The 25,149-nt window shown below is 50.8% G+C and overlaps 1 protein-coding gene across 5 annotated transcripts in view; it reads left to right on the top strand.

Annotated features, from left to right (window-relative positions):
• Rasa3 (RAS p21 protein activator 3) overlaps nt 1-25,149 on the top strand; it is a 115,554-nt gene that overhangs the window by 85,882 nt on the left and 4,523 nt on the right. For all 5 annotated transcript variants that reach the window (XM_087588002.1, XM_087588004.1, XM_087588005.1 and 2 more), the window contains 15 exon segments: nt 3,021-3,097; nt 4,596-4,700; nt 5,892-6,048; nt 6,793-6,941; nt 7,993-8,107; nt 9,749-9,823; nt 10,451-10,574; nt 11,676-11,782; nt 13,238-13,315; nt 14,136-14,213; nt 15,434-15,507; nt 16,763-16,869; nt 17,699-17,781; nt 18,029-18,237; nt 19,328-19,431. In XM_087588002.1, the coding sequence (XP_087444128.1) occupies nt 3,021-3,097; nt 4,596-4,700; nt 5,892-6,048; nt 6,793-6,941; nt 7,993-8,107; nt 9,749-9,823; nt 10,451-10,574; nt 11,676-11,782; nt 13,238-13,315; nt 14,136-14,213; nt 15,434-15,507; nt 16,763-16,869; nt 17,699-17,781; nt 18,029-18,237; nt 19,328-19,431 (1,642 nt within the window).

The raw sequence follows: 25,149 nt of genomic DNA on the forward strand, positions 1-25,149 counted from the left end.
TGAGGAGGGCAGGGCTTCTCAAGGGTGGACTCCTGAAGAGCACTAGTAAGCTCCCAACCTGAGGCTCTGGACGTCTGCATAGACAAGGGCACTGTGGACTCAAGTTAGGAGTCAGAGCAGTGGACAACCCTCAGAGCCAATCGCACAAGCCCCTCTGTAATGGAGGCAGGGAGCCAGAGGCCTAAAGGCAGGTCTCCAGCCTGAGCAGTGTGGGGAGTGGTGGGCTCACCACCGTGCAGCTAAGCTAGGAAATCCTTGCCATCCAGGCAGGCGGAGAGGTCACAGAGCGGGGACAAGGCAATGGGCGCCCACTCCAACCGCAGACTCTCCCTGTGTGCATGAACTTGGGGTCAGAAAATGTGAGTTGTGGATCTGACATGCCGCCTGGAGAAACCTGCCAAGTATGATGACATCAAGAAGGTGGTGAAGCAAGCGTCCGAGGGCCCACTAAAGGTCATCCTGGGCTACACTGAGGACTAGGTTGTCTCCTGCGACTTCAACAGCAACTCCCACTCTTCCTCCTTTGATGCTGGGACTGGCATTGCTCTCAATGACAACTTTGTAAAGCTCATTTCCTGGTATGACAGTGAATACGGCTACAGCAACAGGGTGGTGGACCTCATGGCCTCCATGGCCTCCAAGGAGTAAGAAACCCTGGACCACCCACCCCAGCCCAGCAAGGATACTGAGAGCAAGAGAGAGGCCCTCAGTTGCTGAGGAGTCCCAATCCCAACTCAGTCCCCAACACTGAGCATCTCACTCACAATTCTATCCCAGACCCCATAACAGGAGGGGCCTAGGGAGCCCTCCCTTCTCTCTCAAATACCATCAATAAAGTTTGCTGCACCACCACCACCACCACCCCCCCAGAAAAAAGAAAAAAGAAAATGTGAGTTTAGTAGGTATTGAAAAATCAAAGCCAGCAGTGTCCCCACTAGGATGTTACAAAATGGTAGGAGTAGAGAGAGACCTCTAACACCATATCCGCTCTGGTAGCAACCTCATTTCTACAGTGTACCTACTGTGTGAGGCCCTGTACTTTGGAGCTGAGCATGGCCAGTTTACTTGCTAGAGAGATAGGAGCTCCAGCCCATAGGATTAACTCAATGTCCCGGAGAAGTTTGAGAACTATGTCGTAGGCACTTAGAAGACAGCCAAAGGCAGGTGGGGTCCCTGCCCCTCCCATTTCAGACTCCAGGTGCTGCTGCTGCTGCTGCTGCTGCTGCTGCTGCTGCTGCTGCTGCTGCTGCTGCTGCTGTCAATCTTTCTGTCCAATGACTCAGCAGCTACACCCAGCTGACAGGGTTCCTGTTTGACTTAATCACTGTTTGACTTAAGCTGGAGACAGACTTGGGGGTCATGGGAAGAAAGTTAGCTGCCCGACTGACCGTGTAGCCCCCCCATAGAGTACGGGTTATAGCTTCCCGATTTCTTCTTAGACTTCCCTTAGGGTCCGCCTCTCTGGGAAGAGAGGGTGGTGGGAAGCCTGGAGCCTGCCTGGGGAGGTGATACTTGAGGGATATCCAAGGCTGAGATGGGACTTGCTTCTCTGAGCACCCCTGAGGGCTGTGCCCGACATCTTGAGTGAGGAGACAGGGAGTCGGTAGAGACCAAGTGATACCAGAGTGGTACCAGGACAGTGTGGTGTAGGAAGACCCCTGCACCCGATGGGTGTTTCTGGGATGAGCAGTTGAGATGGTTAGGGGTGGTGTTCAGGAGGAAGGCAGATGGCTTCCGTGTTTGTACGACATCCAGTAAATGAAAGCTCGTGATTAAGGAATGTGAGTGTCAAGTTCGAGATCAGGACTTGGAGCAGAAACCTTCCCTCAATCCTTGCAAAGGATGCTGTGTGAAGCAGCAGCGTACACTGCGTGGTCAAAACGGAGCCGGCTCTTTAGCCTGAATTCCAGTCCGACCAACACCTTATTGTCGTCGTCGTCGTTGTCGTCATCATCATCTCCATCTCCATCATCATCATCATCTCCATCATTCATCCATCATCATCATCATCATCATCATCATCATCATCTCCATCATTCATCCATCATCATCATCATCTCCATCATCATCATCATCTCCATCATCATCATCATCTCCATCATCATCATCTCCATCATCATCATCATCTCCATCATCATCATCTCCATCATCATCATCTCCATCATCAACGTCGTCGTCGTCGTCATCATCATCATCTCCATCATCATCATCATCTCCATCATTCGCCCATCATCATCATCATCATCATCATCATCATCTCCATCATCATCATCATCGTCGTCGTCCACCATCGTCCATCATCATCACTATTTTTGCCTTTGAACTCATTGTGTAGCTGAGGAGACTCTGAGTTTCTGATCCCCTTGGCTTCACCTCCTGGATGCTGCAGTTAGAGGGACAGACATGATACGTCATCAGGCCTTCTCTGCCTACTGTGTTACAGGAGCTCACCCATTCCAAAGCATCAGATATAAAGGGTGTTAGATTGTCCGTTCTGTTTTCTGACCTCTCCCAGAGTGTAGACTCTCCAGAACGTCTTACTGAGCTTGGAAGACAGGTTGAACTACCACAGTGGACTGGTCACTCTTTTCGGATCTACTGTGTGTATGTTGGTGTGTGTGTGTGCGCGAGCGTGCGTGCGTGCACATGTGTGTGCATTGTCCATACTTTCTTGAGAGTAAAAAGGAGACTCGAAGAGCCCAGGTTACTGCCCTGTGTACAGGTCTAGCTTCCTGCCTTATGACAGGACAAGAAGCACTGGAGCCTGCAAGGTCATGAACTCTGGGCAGTTTAGAGATAGAAGAAGCTGCCTCCACACACATGTTCCTGCCCCCTCTTGAGAAATCAGCCCCTGCCAAGGCCTGGTGTGCCCTCAGGGCAACTTCCTAATCTGGAAACTGTCAGCTCAGATTCTCATGGGCGGGCAAGGAGTATGGTCCTTCCGTGTGGGATGCCAGGCTGTGTACTCCCAGCTGCCTGGCCGAGGAGTCTGACATTTCCTTCTTGCCCTCTGACTGCAGGTGACCAGACCCTGCAGCTACAGCAAAAAGTCCCACTTCGACTTCGAGGAGGAGGACGTTGACAAACTTGAAATCCGGTGAGTGCCTGACCGAGGGCGTTAGCATCTTGGCAGCAAGGGCTAATCGCTTGACCAGGTTCCAAACTGTGGAGGTAACCCAGGCCCATCACAGCAATAGCCGTTTGGGGGTCTCATTCCAGTGCTAGTTTTCCACCCCCCTGTGCTTGCTACCCACAAAGGTCTAGGATTAATTTTAGAAACAGCCAGGGACCAAGGCCGTACTTCTCCTCAGCACTGCCCTATGGGAAAGCCTGTTACCAACTGAAAGATCCCTTCCTCCAGTCTCTTTTCTGAGCAGAGTCTCATAAGTCCCCGAGGCTTTGGCTACCCCCGCAGAGCCATCTCCTCTGATGTTACTGACTCCTTTTGGATCCCCTGTGGGTCCTGTGTGGGTCTTCCTGCTCTGTTGCTATAGAAACCAAGTCTTCTGTCAAGGTTGGTATGCACCACATCCTCCCCCTGTGGATTCCTAGATCCATCTAAGTTGTTTGGGGGGGGAGGATGCTGACCATGGTGTGATCAAGCTTCGTCATAGGGGTGGGCTCCAACATACATGTCTTAGGTGAAGCCCGTGGTCGTGCAGGTATGCTCTGTGCAGCTGGCGAAGATGACTGAAGGGCAGCTCTGTCTTCTAAAACGTCCTCTTCCATAGCAGTGCCCTAACAGCTAAGGCATGGTAGAGCCTTAGGAGACTTTCAGCTTTCTGGCCTTGAACCCTGCCGAGTAATTAGTGGTGGTGGGTACCCACCCAGCCCACTGTTATTCCGATGCAGGTTTTCAGCCCCTGATCTGAGGGAACAAAGGAACGGTCTCTTGGGGAGAAGGCGTCCCTGAGTGGCCCAAGAAGCTTCCAAGAAGCAATGAACACTGCCTTGACTGAGACTATAGCTTGTGGCTCCTTGGGACCCGGATACAGGCCCTTCAGAGGGTACACTTGGTCATGCTTCACACCCTACAGTCTAGTAGTCATTAGAGACAACAGCAGGGCTCTTAAGTTTTCAAAGATGGGCTGTCGGGTGTCTAGTATCCCTCCTAGGTATAGCCGTGGTGAAGCATCTCTCCTGGCTTGCTATTTTTCCTTGTGGGCATCTGCTCAGCCTTGCGACATAGCCATTGCTCTGTGTGCTGGGCCTGCAGAAACACTGGGATCAGCACCAAAGCCTTTGCAGATCTTTAATGCTTGTTTAGGGTCCTTGGGTTACTACCAGGTCACAGACAAGATCTGGAACAGCTATTTGGCTCCGCCATGGGTAGTGACCCCCGGTAGTTCCCTCCCACAGACTGAGCTGGGGGGTCCCTACTAGGTCCCAGACACAGGTATGCTAGTCCGTTGTACTGAGAATCGAAATGTCTGCTCCACAGTGCAGCCTGGTCCACCTGCTCTCGGTGAAAGTCTAAACAGATCCACTTGAGAGCTGGAGGCCTTCACTCCCTGCCCACACTGGGCTCCCTCCACCCTGCCCACTCGGTGGCCCTGCTTTGAGACAGTGGAATGACACTTGCTTATCTTTCTCAGAGTTGACCTCTGGAACGCCAGCAACCTGAAGTTTGGGGATGAGTTTCTCGGGGAGTTGAGGATCCCTCTCCATGTGCTGCGATACGCCAGTTCTTACGAAGCCTGGTACGTGTGCTTGTCAAGGTACTGGGCGGGGAGTGCAGGATAGCTTCAAACTGCAGAGGCTACCCCAGCCCCTCCAGGCTAACCTTTGACCCTCACCTACCACGGCCCGCTCTCACTTAGTTCGGCTTGCTGACCAGGCTTCTGCTCTTACAGTAGGGTAACACTCAGCAGACAGAGAGAGCTCACCGTACTGAAGGGAAGGCCATTGTTTCTGGGAACCTAATGGCAAAGGAGGGTCCAGTTAAAAGCAAGTTTTAGGGCTGTGCGCAGCTTTGGGCCTCTTCTGGAAGAACGTGTCAACAGTCTCGTGGGTGCTTTGCTGTGGATGCTCTTCCTCATTGTGTGAGGTCCCCGTTTAGGGCTGGTTTGCAGGGTGTTGTGGGTCTTCATGGGTTCTCCAGACAAACTTTCTCTGCCTTGGAGCCCACCCAGGTACTCAGAAAGCTTGCTTCTGCTCCTCATGGCTGTATTTCTGGTTCCTCCAGACACTCAGGCTTGGGCAAGAGTGCCTCGTTATTTATCCCATGTTTGTTTCCATTAAGACACGAACCCCATGGAGCCCAGTGTCCTGTTGCCCAATGTCCCATGCCGGGTGTTAGTTTGAATGTACAAAGTCGACTCCTGGTCCCAGGAAATTGACTTCTAGTTCTGCAAAGGTCCCCTGCTAATTCCATGGCCAGGTTCTGGGACCCAGGGCTCCACCCCAGCCAGTGAGAAGGGATGGCCAATGTGAGCTGACACACAGAGAAGCCTCAGGAAACCCTGGAGGGAAACAGACCACCAGCACAACTCAGGTCTCTCTTGTGAGAGCCATACTTGTGTTAAGATGGCTCCCATTTGTTCTGAGCACTGCCATGGCATGGGGGGCGCCGTCCTCAGAGAATGCTGACTACCAAAGCTCCTGGCCTCCTGGCCTTCTCTTCTCCCAGCAGCTCCTCTCTCTTTCCTAGCTCCTCCCTCATCCCTCCTGCTTCAGCTTCTGCCCAGCCTGTAAGTCTGTGGTTCTGCTACAGGAAATGCCCGGGTGGCCATACCCTCCATGGTATCCTGGACAATAGCCCTGGAGCCTTGTCTTTCTGCCTGAGACCCATCGGTGACAGCACAGGATGTCTAGGGGAGGCACTGGGCTTCCCTGGAAACACCCTAAGAGGACCCAACCCTCACCTGCTGGCCCACGTCCTTCCTTCCCAGGTACTTCCTCCAGCCCCGAGACAATGGCAGTAAGAGCGTGAAGCCAGATGACTTAGGGTCGCTGAGGTTAAATGTAGTTTACACAGAAGACCACGTCTTCTCCTCTGAGTACTACAGCCCACTACGTGACCTGTTACTGAAGTCTGCGGATGTGGAGGTGTGTGTCAGCCATATTTACTGGGGAAGGCCCCAAACCCCTCTCCAAAAACCTGCCCTGTGTGCCCACCTGTCAGGCTCGGCCTATCAAAGCATACTGAACCGTTGCCACTCTGTTTCCAGTACCTGTGTGCTTGTACCCATTTTGCATGTGACTCTTAACCCTCTCCTGACCTACTCTGGCTGTTCCAAATCGTGCCCCGCTTGATTTGGGGTTTGGTGGGAGCATTCGTGTGCCACACTCACGCTGGCAAGGGCATGCTAGAGCAGTGGTTCTCAACCTGTGGGTCGCGACCCCTTAAGGATCAAGTGATCTTTTCACAGGGGTCACATATCAGATATCTTGTATATCAGATACTTACATTACAGTTCGTAACAGTAGCAAAATTACAGTTACAAAGTAGCAACAAAAATAATTTTTGTGGTTGTGGGGGGCGGGGTCACCACGACATGCGGAACAATGTTAAAGGGTCACAGTATTAGGAAGGTTGAGAACCACTGCACTAGAGGTGTCAACACAGGTTTTCATAAGGCTTCTCGGCAAAGAGCTGTGGGATATTTAGTAGCTGGGAAGGAAACCACAGAAGGGGTGAGTCCTCTACAGGGTGGCCTCCCTGTGGTCTCATGCATGTGACCATAGGGTGAAGGTCTGGCGTCAGCAGGTGTTAGCCTCTGGATGGGGCACAACCTGCTGAGGGTGGGCACCACATCATGTTCTCACTGCTCATACTGCCCCTCTGCCCAGCCTGTCTCAGCTTCAGCAGCGCACATCCTCGGGGAGGTGTGCAGAGATAAGCAAGAGGCAGCCATCCCGCTGGTACGGCTCCTGCTGCACTATGGCAGGGTAGTGCCCTTCATCAGTGCCATCGCTAGCGCAGAGGTGAAGAGGACCCAGTGAGTGCCCCCTGCTGCCCCGCCCCTTCATGCCCCTCCCACCTCACGCCCCTCCCACCTTATGCTCCTCCCACCCCAATGCCCCTCCTACCTCATTACCCTCCCACCTTGTATTCCTCCCACCTATGCCCCTCCCACCCCATGACCTTCCTACCTCATGCCCCTCCTACCCAATGCTCCTCCCATCTCATGCTCCTCCCACCCCATGACCTTCCTAACTCATGCCCCTCCTACCCAATGCTCCTCCCATCTCATGCTCCTCCCACCCCATGACCTTCCTAACTCATGCCCCTCCTACCCAATGCTCCTCCCATCTCATGCTCCTCCCACCCCATGACCCTCCTACCTCATGCCCCTCCCATCTCATGCCCCTCCCACCTCCATGCTACTTTCCCTGTACCCCAGCCTCATACAGAGATCCACTCCACTTTGTTCCTTCCACTTGATCCTGCTGCCCCCCACCTATCTACATCCTTGATGGGAAGCTGGGCTCCTGGGTACCCAGTAGTTAGATACCAAAAATAGCCATCCCAAACTGCATCAGTGTACAGCATTGGTAGGAAGCGAGGGGGTCAGGATCTTCAGGAGCCCAACAGGTTTCCGGCCCTCTTTAACAGATATCTTTCTGGAAAGATCCAGAAAGGGTGGGGAGGGAGTGGACTGGGCCCCAGGGCTTCAAGGACAAGCTCTATCACCCTGGCGAGCCCCACTACTGGGTCTGCTCCTCCCTAGACTAGCAAGGCTTACCCCCAGGATGCTCTTGATGAGGAAGAAGCCAGAGCGAAGTGGGCAGGCTGATCAGTAGCCAGTGACTACCTGGCTTTGTATGCAGCCTGAGACTTTGCTACCAAAGCCAATGTGTCCTTCGTGGACAGGTGGAGGCAGGCTCCGCCCAGCTCTGCACATCAGTAGCAATAGTTGAGATAGGCTATTTCCCACAGAGCCCCAGGCCTGCCAGCATCCATGACCCCACCCAGTGACCAGGCTCTCAGGAGGTTTTGCTCCCTTCAGGCCTTGGCAAGGCACACATCACCCCAGTCCTGTTTTCCAGGGACCCCAATACCATCTTCCGAGGAAACTCACTGACCTCTAAGTGCATAGATGAGACAATGAAGCTGGCGGGCATGCACTATCTCCACGTGACCCTGAAGCCCACCATTGAGGAGGTGAGATGGCCCTGGCCACTTCAGCATGGTGACTGGGTAATGAGGCAGAGCTACCCAGCCACCCACAGGGACATCACTAGCTCTCATAGAGGACATGTTGTATATATCCCAGAATCCTCTTTGCTTTCCAATGGCTATATGGATGTAGGTGATGGATAGGGAGGGATGGAATGAGGGAGGGATAGATGAATAGGTATAGATGATAGATAGATAGATAGATAGATAGATAGATAGATAGATAGATAGAGATGATTGACAGCTATAGATGATGGATTGATTGATAGATCGATAGCTATAGATGATTGATAGATGGTAGATAATTAATGGATGAATAGATATAGATGATGAATAGGTAGATGATATAGAGATAGAGTAGATGATAGATGATAGCTAGATAGATAGATAGAGATGATTGACAGCTATAGATGATGGATTGATTGATAGATCGATAGCTATAGATGATTGATAGATGGTAGATAATTAATGGATGAATAGATATAGATGATGAATAGGTAGATGATATAGAGATAGAGTAGATGATAGATGATAGCTAGATATAAATGATAGGTAGATGGATAGATAGATAATATATAGATGAATAGTTAGATATAGATGATTGATAGATGATAGTTGGATAGAAATATAATAGGTAGGTAGAGATAGATGATAGATAGATAGATAGATAGATAGATAGATAGATAGATAGATACGATAGATACGATAGATAGTTAGATACAGATGATAGATTGGTTGATTGATAGATTGATAGCTATAGATGATTGATATATGGTAGATAATAAATGGATGAATAGATAGAGATGATAAATAGATAATATATAGATGAATAGTTAGATATAGATGATTGATAGATGGATAGGTATATATAGATGGGTAGAGATAGATGATAGATTAATAGATGATAGATAAATGATATTCCTCACTGCTAAAGACAGAGGAACATTTAAGAGAAACCTCATTCTTCTCAGGAAATCCTTCTCACGTGCTGTTGATTCCTCCATCCCTAAGGGCTGCCTCTGTGATCTGTACTAACGCCCAGGCTGTCCATGTCTGTGGTTTAGGATGTCTTTCATATCCAAACAGCTCACTTCTCATAACTCCACCCCTCACATGACTTATTGGACGCCTCTCCAGTAAGGCGGATTGCGAAAAGCAAGTTCTTTGTTGTGTGTGAAAATGTAAACCAGAATAGTGATTTATCTGTGAGCAGAACCCTTGGCATACTCGAGAGGAAAAATGTCCTTAAATCTTTGAAGTGTCTCTTCACGAGTAAACCAAGCAATGCGGTCTAGTCCTGGGGCAATGCCCACTGCTTGGCTAGGACAGAGGGAGGGCTGTGCTTCCTGGCCTTGTCTCCATGCTTCACTGGTTCCTCCCAGCAGCCCGTGTACAGCAGCTGTCTATTCTGTGGGACCTCATGGGACTCTGTAGGGTGACTGGGGGCTACACTGGGTCAAGAACGGCCCTTAAGGCAGCTGCAGCCCAGCCCAAGTCTAGTGGTATTCCCAAATGCCCATAGCTGTCCAGCGTCCATTGTGGAGTAGCTTCTAGGAGGGCCAGCTTCCTCAGAAGCCTCTTGGCTTCATCTGCCCCGCTGTGCAGCACATCTTAACACTCTTCCAGATCTGCCAGAGCCATAAGTCCTGTGAGATCGACCCTGTGAAACTGAAAGATGGCGAAAACCTTGAGAACAACATGGTAAGGCACCTGATTTGTTCTGGGACATTTTCCAAGGCTGGTCCTCTGGGGGCTCTGCTCATGGCTGCCTGGACACTTTTTGAAGATCTCAGTCAGGGTGGGGATAGCTGGGCCCTAAACCACTTCCCTGGCCCTTGAACCTGAGTACAGTATCGAGCTCACAGGAACTGTCGTCATCAAATACCCTGTTACCCCGTCCCCCACTGCTCCACTCATTAGCCTCTTAGAGGCTTCAACAGCTCCCACTGTCTCCTGAGGGCCCAGACCTGACCCATGAACTCTCCACCCTTTCCCAACTCGGGACAAACAAGCCTCTTCATATGGATTATGTCAGGTGCCTCAAGGGACTCCCATGCATTAATGTCCCCTTAGGAGTTCTTACAGACCAGACTTCATTGGGGTCATACTTCCAAACAGAAGTGCAGGTTCCTTGATCCTCCTGAAATTCAGTCTACATTCAGTGATGCTGAGCAAAAGGACCCGGGGGCTGGGCCACTGTACTCACCCAATACAGATCTTTACAGGGAGGGTTTGCAAACATCACGGAGGGCTGGGCTCCACTGTCCGGGGCATGGCTGAGGCTGTCTTGGCCTTGGGAGACACTGGGTCTATGCCCAACTCTTGCAGGAGAGCCTGAGGCAGTATGTGGATCGAATATTCAGTGTCATCACTAAGTCAGGGGTGAGCTGCCCCACCGTCATGTGTGACATCTTCTTCTCCCTGCGGGAGGCAGCTGCCAAGCGCTTCCAAGGTGAGCGAGCCAGCAGGGCTAAGCTAGGGGGATGTGCTCAGCCACACCAGACATCACGCTCAGAATCCCCCGGTTTCTGGGAAGGAGCGCCAGTCCTTCAGTGTAGGTGTGTCTCCCCCCCCCCCCAGAACTGCCTTTGCGTGCTTTCTTCTTGGGGTCAAGAATTCTGAGTCACTGCCTTGCTAAGACCAACCCCCTTGGGGGCCTTCCCCTTATCAAGAACTTCAAATGCCGGGGTGTCTGGGAAGAGGTTTCCTGGAGACCCTCTTCCTCAGACCTGTTCCTAATGCTGGCTCCTGGAAACACAGAGATGCCTTCCCTACAGCTCCCCTTAACCCCCCCCCAAAAGAACCCCACCATATTCTCATCGTAGCCTCCCTCCACACCAGGATATTCCCCAGAGTTCTTGGACCCTATAGGCCTGTCCTATGTAGACCAGATCAGACCTCTCAGGCCTCCAACCCCATACCCCTGTGCTACTGACCTTTCCTAGCCCAACCCCTGCCCCACCCACACCTCTCCAGGCCCCATATCTACCACTCCAAGCAGATCATCCCACAAGCAATGATACCCTCCATGACTATTCCACACAGGCTGGAGCTGGGTGTCTCAGGCCAGAGCAGCTTGTTCCCAGGGGCCAGCCTCTGGGAGACAGGGACCTTCCGACGTCCTGCAGACCCCAAAGTTCTGGGATTGCAGGCCTGAGATGGGAGGGAGTTTCCAAGGACAAAATAAAACAGTTGTCATCTCACCGCCTAAGGGAGCAGACTATGCAACAACAATCCTCAGGAGGTCTTGGTGAATGCAGTCACACCTATGACCTTCCGCTGCCAGACTGTGGCACAATGAGAGTTCCAGATCGGGAGAGAGAAATGGCAAGGAGACAGAGACAGAGAGACAGAGGAGTGAGTGAACACAGAGTGGCATGGACTGAGGAGAGAACAGAAGATACTGATCAGATGCAGAGACAGGAAGGGAGACCAAGGCAGAGTCTAAGCCAAATCTGGCTGGTCTGTGAGGCCCTTGGGAATTGCCAAGCAAGATGGGAACTCACATGTCATGCTTCTGTCCCAGACTGAAACTGTCCCCTGTCTGCTTCAGATGACTTGGATGTGAGGTACACCGCCGTGAGCAGCTTCATCTTCCTGAGGTTCTTCGCTCCCGCTATCCTGTCCCCGAACCTTTTCCAGCTGACGCCCCACCATACGGTGAGCGAGTTGTCCTGTAAGCCAGACACCCAGTCCTTCTCAGGCAGGCCACCCACCTCAACCAGCCAGTCCTTAAATAGCAGGTTTCCCTCAGCCAGCCGACCCTCCCTAACCAGCCAGGCTTCCAGGAGCAGAAGAGAGGGTGGGTTGGGCAGCTTGCTTTACTCTGACGGAAGAATCAATACTCTTCTATCTTATTTGGTATTTGTGTATGTGTAGGTGTGTCTTGGTGGAGGGGTTCACCATCAATCTCTTTCTTCATGTACCAGCTGTCTTTTTTTTTTTTTTTTTTTTTTGAGGACAGTCCCTAACTGGGATCCAGAGCTGGCCAATTAGGCTGGACCGACTGGCCAGTGAGTGCCAGGGGTCAACCTGTCTGTCTCCACCCCTTCAATACAAGAGCATATTACCATGTTCCATTTCTTACATGCAAACTGGGGATCAAACTCATGCCTGAATGACAACACTTTATCAACTGAATACCTCTCCAACCCCCACTTAATACTGTTTTACATAATAATTCATATCTGACCAGGGTCTTACCTGATACTATTAGTGTCCTCCCTACATCATACACACATATTTCCTCATCCACTTATGGTGCACATGCTATAGTTAAGATCTGGCTGGATAGGGCATAGACTCCTAATGAGGTGACAGATATGTCTGCCTGGCAGGGGCAAGGCGTAGGAGGAAAATAACCTCCTGCCAGGGGTTCACGACGTGACCTGCTGGAGCTTCCTTTGGTTTAAATTAAACCCTTTGTCTTAGTTAAGGTTTCATTGCTCTGAAGACACAACACGACCAAGGCAGCTCTCATAAAGGAAACATTTAATCGAGGCTGGCTTACAGTGTCAGAGGTTCGGTCCATGACCATCACAGTGGGAAGCATGACAACATGACATGGTGCTGGAGAAGGAGCTGAGAGTTCTACATCTTGACCTGAAGGCAGCCAGGACAAGACTGGCTTCCTCGGGAAGCCAGGAGGAGGAGGGTCTCTTCTGCACTGGGTGGAGCTTGAGCATAGGACCTCAAAGCCCCACTCCCACAGGGACGCACTTCCTCCAATAAGGCCACACCTCCTAATAGCACCACTCCCTGGGTCAAGCATTCTCAAACCACCACACCCTCCAAGCCATAGCAAAGCTGCAGACATTCCTAGCAAGGTTTGTGGGACTCCAGCTAGGGCTATAGTGGTCTGCAGTTTGCTCTAATGTTGAGAGAGTCCTTGTCATACCAGGCAGAGACTCCTCAGCTAGCAATTTCAGGAACCTGGGGTCTTGATGAAACAGGCCCCAGGCAACACTGACCTTCCTGAATCTTTACTGATGCACATACTTCATGCTATGGTAGGATTTAGACAGTGACATTCAGCGTTATACCTTATTCCAGGATTAACAGCTGCTCTTCTACAGAACTAATACAACCCACATCTCTCTCGTCCTGTTTCCTCAGGATCCACAGACTTCTAGAACCCTGACGCTTATCTCAAAGACCATCCAGACCCTTGGCAGCTTGTCCAAGTCCAAGTCTGTAAGCCTCTGTTCGTCATACCGTCTCTTTATGATTGCTGGGGTGTTGGGTTCCGGGGTGGGGTAGGGTTCCCTCTCTCTAGAAGCCATAAGTGAAATGTTTTGCATACAGGTGAGGGTATGTTCATCGCAGTTAGGGAGATAGCAAAGAGAATTAAAGCCAATGGCTCCTGCTGTGAAAATAAACAGTCCATTGTGTCCTGCTACCTCTGCCCCTACCAGTCATTGTGGGGAGGCTCGCCCCGGCCATGGTGAGCAGAGCAGCCCCATCCTACTGTTTAAGTGGACAAGGTAGCTGAGCCCCCTCAGCTTTATCCCAGGACCTTCAGCCATAGTAGGCCAGCCCTGTGGTATTGACCTTGCTGCCCTGGGATGTTGGTGCTGCAGAAGTAGACCCAGGGAGGGCCGCTACCATTCATCCACATGCAGCCTTTGCATCCTGAACAGCAACAGATCCCCTCTGACCCCTTTGGTCCCAAGCTTACATTTCTCCCTTTATCATGTGCCCCAGACCAGGGGTTTGGTGCTGAGGTCTCTGATCTGCCCTGAACTCCCGTTCTTCTAGGCTTACCTTAGCTTTGATCCATGCCCATAGCACCAGGCTTCATGACTCTGTAGCTAGTTGGGACTTCCTAGCAACCTCTACGGCTACTGTTTTACCATCCCAGCCGAATGCTGAAGCCTCTAGGTGGGGTCACATGCTTACCATTCACCCACGTGACCTGGGACCATCGTACCTGTCACTGTGTGTTACAGCTTTCGGATCTCGGCCGTGAGCCTCCGTGCTGGTGGCTCTCTGCATGTGATCCATTTCCTTTTAGGCCAGTTTTAAGGAGTCATACATGGCGACGTTCTATGAATTCTTCAATGAGCAGAAGTATGCAGATGCCGTAAAGAATGTAAGTGTCACCCCCTTGAAGGCACGGTCCCCCACATCCTCTCCGTGGTCATTCCCAGGACCTATCTCACCACCTTAACTGAGGCTGGTATGACAGCCCTAAAATTCACTATTGGCTCCCCACAGAATGAAGTATGGGGACTCACCCTCAGTTTTTTGTTTGTGTGTGTGTGTGTGTGTGTGTGTGTGTGTGTGTGTGTGTGTGTGTGTAAGGCCTTCTGTTAAGTTCCTTTCTGTGGTCGTGATAAAAATTAACCACACCAACTCCGGGTGGGGGGAAGGGTTTATTTGGCCTACACTTCTACATCACTGTCCATCACTGAGAAGTCAGGCCAATAACTCAGGAAGGAACCTGGAGGCAGGAACTGAAGCAGAGTCCAGAGGAGAGTGCCGTTGGCTGACTTGTTTTTCATAGCTCGCTTGGCTTGCTTTCTTAAACCACCCAAGACCGCCTGCCCAGGGGTGGCATCGCCTACTGTGAGCTGTTCCCTCCCACATCAGCCATCATCAATAAAGTGTCCTACAGACACGCCCACTTGTGAGTCCGATGGAGGCAGTGCCTCAGTTGAGAATCCCCCTTCCCCCCCATGTCTAAGTTTGTGTCGAGCTGACCGTAACCGGTCAGCACAGGTCTTACGCTGACTGTGTGTTTAATGCCCGTGTGTGCTGCCCTGATGCGGTAGAGAAGGGCACGTCAGGACCCTGGGATTTGCTTTTGCTCTGCCATTCAGAAGCAAGTCTGTGCAGCTTCTCTCTTAGAAATCCTAGAAGTCCCAGACAGGGAAAGGGAAGAAGCTCAGGGTGACCTTCAACTGATAGAGGGAATCCAGGGGATGGAGAGGTCACCCACTGGGACCAGGGGCAAGAGTGAGCTCAGCCAGGAAGAGCTAGTGGGATTCTGGACGGGCTAACACCTCCCTCCTATCAGGACCTCGGGATGTTCCAATAGAACCTGACGTAGGCCCAGGAAGCTCAAGTAGCATTGCTAGCACGGATGTGGCTCCTGGTGACAGCCCTGACGAGGTCAAGGCAGATAGACAAGACCTGGAGGGATAGACTGGACTAATATACTGGAGATAAGATTAACCCCCTGCTACACACACACACACACACACACACACACACACACACACACACACACACCAGCACTCCTAGGGCTCCACAGAAACAGACACTGTCCGCACACTTCCTCTTCTAATGATCTGATCTCCTCCTACCCAGTTCCTGGATTTGATCTCATCCTCCGGGAGAAGGGACCCCAAGAGCATAGAGCAGCCCATCCTGCTTAAAGAAGGGTAAGGAATTAGGTCTGGGCGGTCAAGAATGTTGTATGCTTGACCTCCTCCTCCGCCCCCACCCCTTCCACCTCACGGTCCTGCCTGAGGGGTCCTGGGAGTGCATCCTGCCTTTGTTTGCATCAACTCTGACAGACATGCCTACTTCCCGTGAGCCCTGTCCCGCCTCCCAGATCCCAGTCCCCAGCTGAGACTGTGTTTGGCCAGGCCCATGTTCCCTGCCTGTGTCTCTTTGGCTCCAGCTTGAGCCATCTGTAGGTAACTGACAGGCTACCTATTTTTTAAAAAAAAAAAAAAAATCACCTTCTATCTTAATCAGGTATTGTTCAACAATACATACAGACACCGCCGCGTGATGTGCATTTAATTCACAACCTCAAAGCGCTCGGCTTGTCTCATAATACTTAACTCGGTCCAGTGTGTAAGTGGCTCACAAACCTCGTCAGTAGTAATGAGCTTGCAGGGTAACTGGCCGCTGCAGGAGAGGGGCGCACTCTGCCAATACACTGCTAGAATCTCACGCTTTCTCATGCTGAGGTCTGGACTTTTACCCCAGATAGAAGTGCTACCTCTTGAGGTCACATCCTCCATGCGGCCCTTCACAGTTAGCTGCAGGAACATGGCGGCCCGTGTGCGGCGGTAACCGCGCCTCACTTCCATGTCCACTCACTCCTTAGTCCATTACCTGCCAACCCGGAGCTGTGAGGTCGGCTCTGCCTGTTTCAGCATTATCCGTTGGGTTAAGTCGGCCCTGCTTATGTGAGGCCAGAGGACCTGTGGCCACCTCAGCTGATCTATAAGCACCAGGAACGATGGCTGCCTCTTCCACCTCAGGAGGAAAAAACAGGTGGCGTTAGAAAAAGTCACTAATGCAGGTGGTTACGTGGGTCAAAAACTGAGCACGAAGATTCAGGAATCCATTAGCAAAATCCGCAAGTTCTTCTCTGTACAGCCACCTAGAGCCATACAGGCCTGCTCCTCGGTACAGTAAACTCCAACAGTCCAAACGATGCTGGGTTCACAAATTTTACACAAACCCCACACGCTGCGTTTCCTAAGAGAGTGCTAGTAGAAGGCAAAAGTGCTCAGAAAACCAGGAGCGTGTGCCCAAGGAAGTAAAGTGACAGGGTTCCGGTACCACTGCCCACCATGGCTCACGCGGGTGGAGGGCTGATTACTGTGCCGTACGTCGGGAGGTAGGCTCCAGCCTGACCCGAGAACACTCAGTGAGTGCCGTGTGTGCCCTTTGCGACAGCTTCATGATCAAGCGGGCCCAAGGAAGGAAACGCTTTGGAATGAAGAATTTCAAGAAGAGGTGGTTTCGCCTCACGAACCACGAGTTCACCTACCAGAAAAGCAAAGGTAAAGAGGTTTTCCACTCCCTCCCTCAGGGCCCAGCAAGGCAGGGAGGCTCTGTCAGCCAACAGTGCAAGCTTGCTGTCACAGGAGCCTGCGTAGCAGATGAGACCTGAGAGAGACCCAGCCCCAGCCTCTGTCCCCCACAGAATCAGAGGGTACAGAGCTGACGGTGGTACCACAGACCCTCTACCCCCCAACATTTTTTTCTTCTTTTTTTTTCCGGAGCTGGGGACTGAACTCAGGGCCTTGTGCTTGCTAGGCAAGCACTCTACCACTGAGCTAAATCCCCAACCCCAACCCCCCAACTTTTATCTCCTCAACTGTCTGTAGCATCTCAGTCCCGGTTCCGGGTACCCCTTTTTGTGTCTTTCTTGCTCCTGCAGAGCCCCAGGGTGGTGATTCAATAAAGAAAAGGGGAAAGGCCTAGCTAGGGGAGACGCTACTTAGCCAGGCCCCTATGTACCTTATCGGCCCGGGACCTCAAAGGATCAAGTTTCAGTCATAGGGATGGAGCCGAATGACTGTGCCCTACCCTAGATCTAAACCGACTAGTATGCCGTAGAGCTGGAGATGGTGTGGGCCATGTCCCTGTGGGCCTGAGTGAGATGCTTTGTCGCCAGTGTGAAAATAGCTCCAAGGTGCCAGGGTCCTGCCCATATGTATGTCCTGTGCTCTGAGAGCCCCATGCCTACCCCAGCCCCACATCCCAGACTTCAGGGAAGGATGGTCGAGAGCCCTCTGCTGCAGCCTTGCAGCCACTGGGCCATGCGGAGCCTCACGCCTGGGGTGCGCTATGCAGCTAAGCACAGCTCTCACACCTTCTGTGCTGTAGGTGATCAGCCGCTCTGCAACATCCCCATCGAGAACATCTTGGCCGTGGAGAGGTTAGAGGAGGAGTCCTTCCGAATGAAAAATGTGAGTGACGGCCCCTCCCAACCCAGCAGGTACTCCCTCCTTCTCCTTGTCCACCTCTCCTGTTGGTGATGCGCCCTCCCCCACTACCCTGCATATCCAGACCCAGGGTCTCTGCCACTTGGACACTCAGACATTCCATCTCCTTCTCTACCTGGCCCAGTGGTAGATAGAACCTACCGGAAGCTAGGTAAATGGCTAACACTGGCTAGACTCATAGCTAGCCCCTGATCCCATCCTGTGTGATCAGATGTTCCAGGTCATCCAGCCAGAGCGTGCACTGTACATCCAGGCCAACAACTGTGTGGAGGCCAAGGACTGGATTGACATCCTCACCAAAGTGAGTCAGTGCAACCAGAAGCGGCTCACAGTCTTCCACCCATCGGCCTACCTGAACGGCCACTGGCTTTGCTGCAGGGCCTCTTCAGACACCGCTATTGGCTGCACTCCCTGCACTGGGTAGGTCCATGGCTCCGCAGCCCTGTTCATCCAGGCCCAGCTGTCGGCTTTTGCACTAAGATACAACAAACAGCTACTCGGAAACCACGTGCACAGAGCTGTTCTCCAGACAGCCCTTGGTGTGGTCCTCCAAAAGGCTCCGTGTAAGCTGGTGGGAGCAGCAAGCCTTCAAGGTTGCTTTCTAAGTCCTGCCTGGGGCAGAGATGTCTTCAGGAACGGTAGGCTTGGGTGGAGGGCCTGTCTCTTCTACAAAGAACATGAGTGACTTTGTGCGTGTTCCTGAGAACATGTTTAACTCACAGATGCCTCAGCCTGGTTTCTCTACTTGGAAACTGGCGTAGGCCATCGCCTTCCTGGCCCTGTGGTCAGCTGGGCCTCCTGCCGTTGTCAGGGTTCTACCAACTCTGTCAATCCTGGAGGTGGCCCAGGGCCATGAAGATTGGTAGCGCCCCTTGTTTGACTCTTACGTAGCTTGTGCACACATAAGAAGCCCTGGCAACCTCATGTGACAAGTCCTGAAATGGAGTGCTACTCAGGGTCACCCACCCTCAGGCTGTCATTTAACCCTCCCAGAGCCTTGGAGTAATTATATCCAGCTTCTTTAGTGTAGAGCCCCGGTCCCAGGAAGGTCCCTTCTCATGGTTCTCAGATCTGTGTGTGTGGCCCTGTATTCCCAGAACCCTCCAGGGAAGGGATCAAGGGTTCCCTCCAGCTTTGGGCTATGACAGGAGCCAGAGCCTCACACAATGATGGGGATCACTTCACGGATGAGGGGATTCATGGACTTGTGTGTGGGAATATTCTGGGTCATTCCTGCCCCACGTGCCCCAAGAAGATCCTTTCCCATATCACTAATGTATCCTAAGTTTGTCTCTCTATCTCTGTCTGTCTCTGTCTCTGTCTCTCTCTCTATCTCTGTCTGTCTCTTTCTCTGTCTGTCTCTATCTTGTCTCTCTCTCTGTCTCTCTCTCTCTCTGTCTCTCTCTCTCTCTCTCTCTCTCTCTCTCTCTCTCTCTCTCTCTCTCTCTCTCTCTCAAAAGCAGTGTTTAAGAAAGCAGGCTTACCCTTTTGCATTTGCTGTCTTGGACAGTGGGCTCCCAGCAAACATCCAGCTGGACATTGATGGGGACCGTGAAACAGAGCGCATCTACTCTCTCTTTAACCTGTACATGGGCAAGTTGGAAAAGATGCAGGGTGAGTGTGGGCCCTGGGTACCCACCGTAGGGAATCATAAGTGGGGATGTCACCACAGAGGTGTCCCTATGGTGCCTCTGGGGTTCCTTGGTGCCTGTGAGTGTCTGTTAAGCCACTTATGGACCAGGAGTTTGGTGCGGTTTTAAGAGCAATTGGTAATAGAGTAGTCTGGCTACGGGACATTCCGACATTTTCAGATAGAACTTAACAGGCAAACTATGAACTTCCAAATTCTTTAGTCTTCCTCAATGACATCTGTATCACCAAAATATTTTATTCTCTTGTGCTTTCCAGAGAGGGGTGTGTGTGTGTGTGTGTGTGTGTGTGTGTGTGTGTGTGTACATGTGTGTATATATACATATATGTGTGTATGTGTGCATATATATATATATGCACACATATGCACACACACATGTATGGATACACATGACTGTGGGCACATGTGAATATGCCACATGCCTAACAGCTTGTGAAACAGGCATGTTTCAACTATCTGTTACTTTGTCACCCTTAAGATTTACTTTCTGTATAGAATTAAAGCAAACAATCTAGGTGGCATGAATCAGATGTCACCCGAGCAGGATTTGAAGTCTGTAACTCAAAGGTGCAGGTGCAGAACCCACCAAAGTCAAGCGAACCTCTCGTCCTCCCTAGAGTTGGGAGGTCTCACATCGGTTCTTAGGGATTATGTGATGGGCCCATGCACACGGAAAATGTATATAAAGCCAAGAAATGGGCCTGCCAAGGGCCTTCTCATTTTCCTGCTCGGGCCCAGGGAGCTTTAGTATGCTTGATGAGATGAGGGCGGGACCTCGGGCTGGTGCCCACATGGGAGCCCAGCCACATCTGCTCTCCGGGCACCATCCAGTGTCGACTGACTAGCCTTAGGGATACACAGTGTATCAGGCATGGACACACCTATGCACAGACAGCACAGGGTTCTTGAGCAACACGCGGACTCACATTCACGGACCTATCTGTCACGTCTTCACACCCAGCAAGCCTGGCGTTCCCAGTACCTACTGTGAGAATGCATGCAGCCATGACCTAAGGCTGCTCAATGACTCAGAAAACATGTAGCCAGCTGCGGGCAGCGCCAACTACAGTAGCTGAAGCAGAGTAGGATTGGAGCCTTGGAGAGGTCGGGGCCTCTGTAGGAGACTCAGTGAGTACTGAGGGTGATGACACCCGAGAGTAGGCGCCTTCTTGATGCTTCTAGCAATATCGCATAGCCTGGGGCTTTCCTGCACTGTGGAGCTCCATTCCTGTCCCAAGACCCCCCATCCTCCCTCAACTTGGAAAGCCTACCCTCCTCAGTCTGAGGTGCCTGGTTTCTCTATGCAATTCCCCCCAGCTTCTGCTGCCTAGCAGCCTGGGCTTTGCTTCCGTCACTGCAAGTACAACCACCTCATAACCGTTCACTATATTGCGTGACCATCTTTGAACAAAGGACAGGTTTTATCTGCTGATGCAGAGGAGATGCCAACAGCTGTTGGTTGGTTGGTTTGATTGGTTAGTTGGTTGGTTTGGTTGGTTGGATTGGATGGTTGGTTGGTTGGATTGGTTGGTTGGTTGGTTGGTTGGTTGGATTAGTTGGTTGGTTGGTTTGGTTGGTGTGTTAGTTAGTTGATTTGGTTGGTTTGCTTGGTTGGTTGGGTTAGTTGGTTGGTTGGTTGGTTGGTTGGATTGATTTGGTTGATTGAGTTGGTTGGTTAATTTGGTTGGTTTGTTTGTTTGGGTTGGTTGGTTGATTTGGTTGGCTTGGTTGGGTTAGTTGTTTGGTTTGGTTGGTTGGTTGATTTGGTTGGTTTGGTTGGTTGGTTGGTTGGGTTAGTTGGTTGGTTGGTTGGTTGGTTGGGTTAGTTGGTTGGTTGGTTGGTTGGTTGGATTGATTTGGTTGATTGAGTTGGTTGGTTAATTTGGTTGGTTTGTTTGTTTGGGTTGCTTGGTTGATTTGGTTGGTTGGATTGGTTGGTTGGTTGGATTAGTTGATTGGTTGGTTTGGTTGGTGTGTTAGTTAGTTGATTTGGTTGGTTTGTTTGTTTGGTTGGGTTAGTTGGTTGGATTGGATGGTTGGTTTGGTTGGTTGGTTGGTTGGGTTAGTTGGTTGGTTGGTTGGATTGATTTGGTTGATTGAGTTGGTTGGTTAATTTGGTTGGTTTGTTTGTTTGGGTTGGTTGGTTGGTTGATTTGGTTGGTTTGGTTGGGTTAGTTGATTGGTTTGGTTGGTTGGTTGATTTGGTTGGTTTGGTTGGTTGGTTGGTTGGTTGATTTGGCTGACTTGGGTTGTTTGGTTGATTAATTGGATGGGTTCATAGATAGATGGGCAGATGGACAGGTAGATGGATGAATGAACAGATGGATGGACAAATTGATGGGTAGATAGATGGGCAAATGAGTAAATAGCAGATAGATGGACTTAGAGGTAGCTGGACAAACAGATAAATGAATAACGATGACTGTAGGTGGGAATAGACAGACGGCTGTTTATGAACAGACGAGCAGGTAGACGAGTGGATTGACAGGAAAGCGAATGGATGGAAAATAGACAGTTGAGAACTGCCCTCGCATTTTCTCCTTTGTGCCTTAAGGGATTGTCTGACAGTCAGATCCATCCACTGTGCCTGAAACCTTAGCACTCACTTCATCCAGCACCACGTCCTGTGAAGGTCAGAGGCTGTGCAGCTTACAGGCTTCTGCTCCACATCGTAGTGCTGTCCTGGTCGTTTTGTTGGTGGACGATTTGTTTTTGTTTTGTTTAAATAAAAACCTCCTCTCAGATCTTCCCCACCCATCCAATACCACTCCTTTTTCCTTTCTCTCTCTTTAGAAAACAAACAGGCAAATAAATAAATAAATAAATAAATAAATAAATAAATAAATAAATAAATACAGGATTAAAAAAGAAAAAGCACAAAAAATGTACACACACACACACATACACACACACACACCATAAAACCACAAAACCAGAAGCCATATTATATAAGCAAAAGACTAGTAAGATTTAAAAAAAAAAAAAAGCCCAAACAAAGCAACATGAAACAAAATAAATTACAAAATATACTACTGAGTTTGATTTGTGTTGCCGTCTACTTCTGGGCATGAGGCCTGCCCTTAAACGTGGTTTGTGTACCCAGTGAGACTTCATTGGAGAAAACAAATTCTTCCTTTGTAAACAGTTGTCAGATGGAGAATGAATGGATGGATGGACAAATTGATGGGTAGACAGATGGGCAAATGAGTAAATAGCTTCTTGGCTAGGGATGGGAGCTTGTGTGCACGGCCCCCTCTCAGTACTGGGATCCGGTCTGGCTTGGACCCATACAGGCCCTGTGCATGCTGCCTCAGTTTCTCTTCAGGCTCACGTGTGCAACCATGTGTTGCGAGTGGAAGACACTGGTTCCACAGTGCTGTCCATCCCCTCTGGCCCTTGTAGTCTTTCCACATCCTCTTCTGTGCAGTTTCGAGTCCTGAGAGGAAGTGTAGACATCCCACTTAGGACTAAGTGTCGCCAAGTCTCCCACTCTCTGCACACTGTGCATTCTAATCCTTTGGGATATCCCGTTTCTTTACATAAGCTCCTTCTTTTACCTTTGGGGCTTATTCCCATCTAATCGAAAAGTCCCTTCCTCGGTGAGCCATGGCTTGTTTTGTCTGCTAGAGGTTGTGTTGTCCAAACCCTGAGCAGCTTCCTTGTCCCATGGTGGTATGGCCTCTCCTCTGGCCAACCCACATGTGCCTGCTGTAGGTCCTTAATATTCCCTCTGAAATGTGCTGTGCTTGGTCCGGGGCTTGGAGAGAACCTGTACTGGAGGCTAACATTTCACCTGCAGTGCTGAGCTATGGAGAGAGTCCCTGTGGAGGACAATTGACCCTGCTCACCATGCTGTGCCCCTAAGCAAGCCAAACTGTCCATCTACTGGCCAGGTTGTACCACCCATCAGACCTGAGGATTGACTGGGGTGACTTTTGTAGTACGTGGTACCAGCATCTCGTACACGGCATCAAATGTGAATCGTTCCAACCGTCACTCCATTCCACTTGGGTCAGCAACAGAGACCAGGGAAGACAATGGCTGCACATGCCTTGTAGTCTCCCACGCATACTGCTGTCAGCCAGGCCCTCTGAGACCTGCCCCCACTGTGTCTCCAAATGTCACATTTACCCGAGTCAGAGCTCTGAACATGGACTAGCACCTCAGTTTCATTCTCAGATGGTCGAAGTCGAGGGAGGGTCGGTCAGTAAAAGCAGGTGTCCGTCGTCTCAGTTTCTACACACAGATTCCATCTCAGTCATTGTGTAGACAAGCGAGTGGCCTTGCTAATGTCCACAAACACAATACAGTTCCCTGAACGCTCAGCTGCACAGGGGCCTTGGTTTCCTTTCCTGGTGCTGATAGAACGTCCTGACAAAAGCAACTTGAGGGAGAAAGTGTTTGTTTAGCCCAGATTTCCAAGTTACAGCCCACTGTTGGGGAAAATCAAAGCAGCGGGAACTCGAAACAGCCAGTCACGTAACATCCACAGCAGAGAACAGTGAGTCAGGGTGTAGTCAGTCACACCAGTGCTGAACTCATGTTCCGATGCAGTCAAAATCTCCTGCTTAGGGAATGGTGTCACCCATAGTGGATGGGTCTTCCTGCTTCAGTTACCATAAACATGATGATCACACACACACACACACACACACACACACACACACACACACATGCACATACATGTCAGCCTGGTCTACATAATAGCTCATTGATACTCTCATCCCAGATGACTTTAGACTGGGTCCAGTTGACAATTAAAGCTGCCTCACTCCAAGCAGTTTCCATTCCCTTACTTGATTTGTTCTCATTTATACCGCTTTTATTATTTCCTCTCCTGGTTCAGAATCAATTTAATAATGCCATCAGGAATTCCGACTCCGATGGCCGGCTTAAGGGCTGACCTCTCTGTGTTCCCTTGCTCCTCTATGGTTTGCCTTTCAAGTCCTGTATCCCTCGTCCTGAGAAACATGAATAGCAGAAGCCAGTGGCTCTCTGGTCAGTCCTGTGGGCCCTAAGCCATGATGCAGCCTGCCTCCCTTGGACCCTGTCCACTGTCCCCTTGAGTGAGGGGACTGTTTCCGTTGAGTGAGCTCTGCTTTGCCCCCTGACTCATTGAGATAAAGAAGTGAGTTCGTAGCCCGTATCACCCTCATCTTGCTGGGTTGGGGGTTGGCTAAGCCCTTGGTGTTCTCTTCCTTCCAAATGCTTCTCACTTACAGGATGGGAAAGCCAGGCGTCTCCCAGGTCCTTTTTGTTTAACAATTCTACTGACCTACTTCCCTCTTCCCTGCTTTTGCAGTCAGGAGCAACCTGCTCTTCCTCCGCCTCTTCACTGAGAAACCTCCTTGGCTGAATATTCGTGTTATGAGCGAGTTCTGTCTTGCAGGGAACAGATCACAAGCCCAATTCAGCCAAGTTCTTTGTCACGTTAAGATCACCTCCTCTCTGTTTGTAGCTCCGCCTTAGTCTGAGCAGAATGGCTTCGACTGTCAGCTGTTTTCTCAGTGTTACAGAAGCACGGCCCTGCCCTTGCTCCCCCCCTCACCAGAACCGCCTGCCTGTCCAGCTCTGTCCCCAGGAGTTGCCAGCCCCTTCTGTATGGGTCCAAAACTGCTCATGCCCTTGCTCTAGAGCCGCTCTCACTTTTTGTATCTTCTGCCTTGGCTGCTTTGTACTGC

Source organism: Rattus norvegicus, chromosome 16, assembly GCF_021556685.1.
Source record: "Rattus norvegicus strain SHRSP/BbbUtx chromosome 16, alternate assembly SHRSP_T2T, whole genome shotgun sequence".
NCBI classification, from domain to species: Eukaryota; Metazoa; Chordata; class Mammalia; order Rodentia; family Muridae; genus Rattus; species Rattus norvegicus.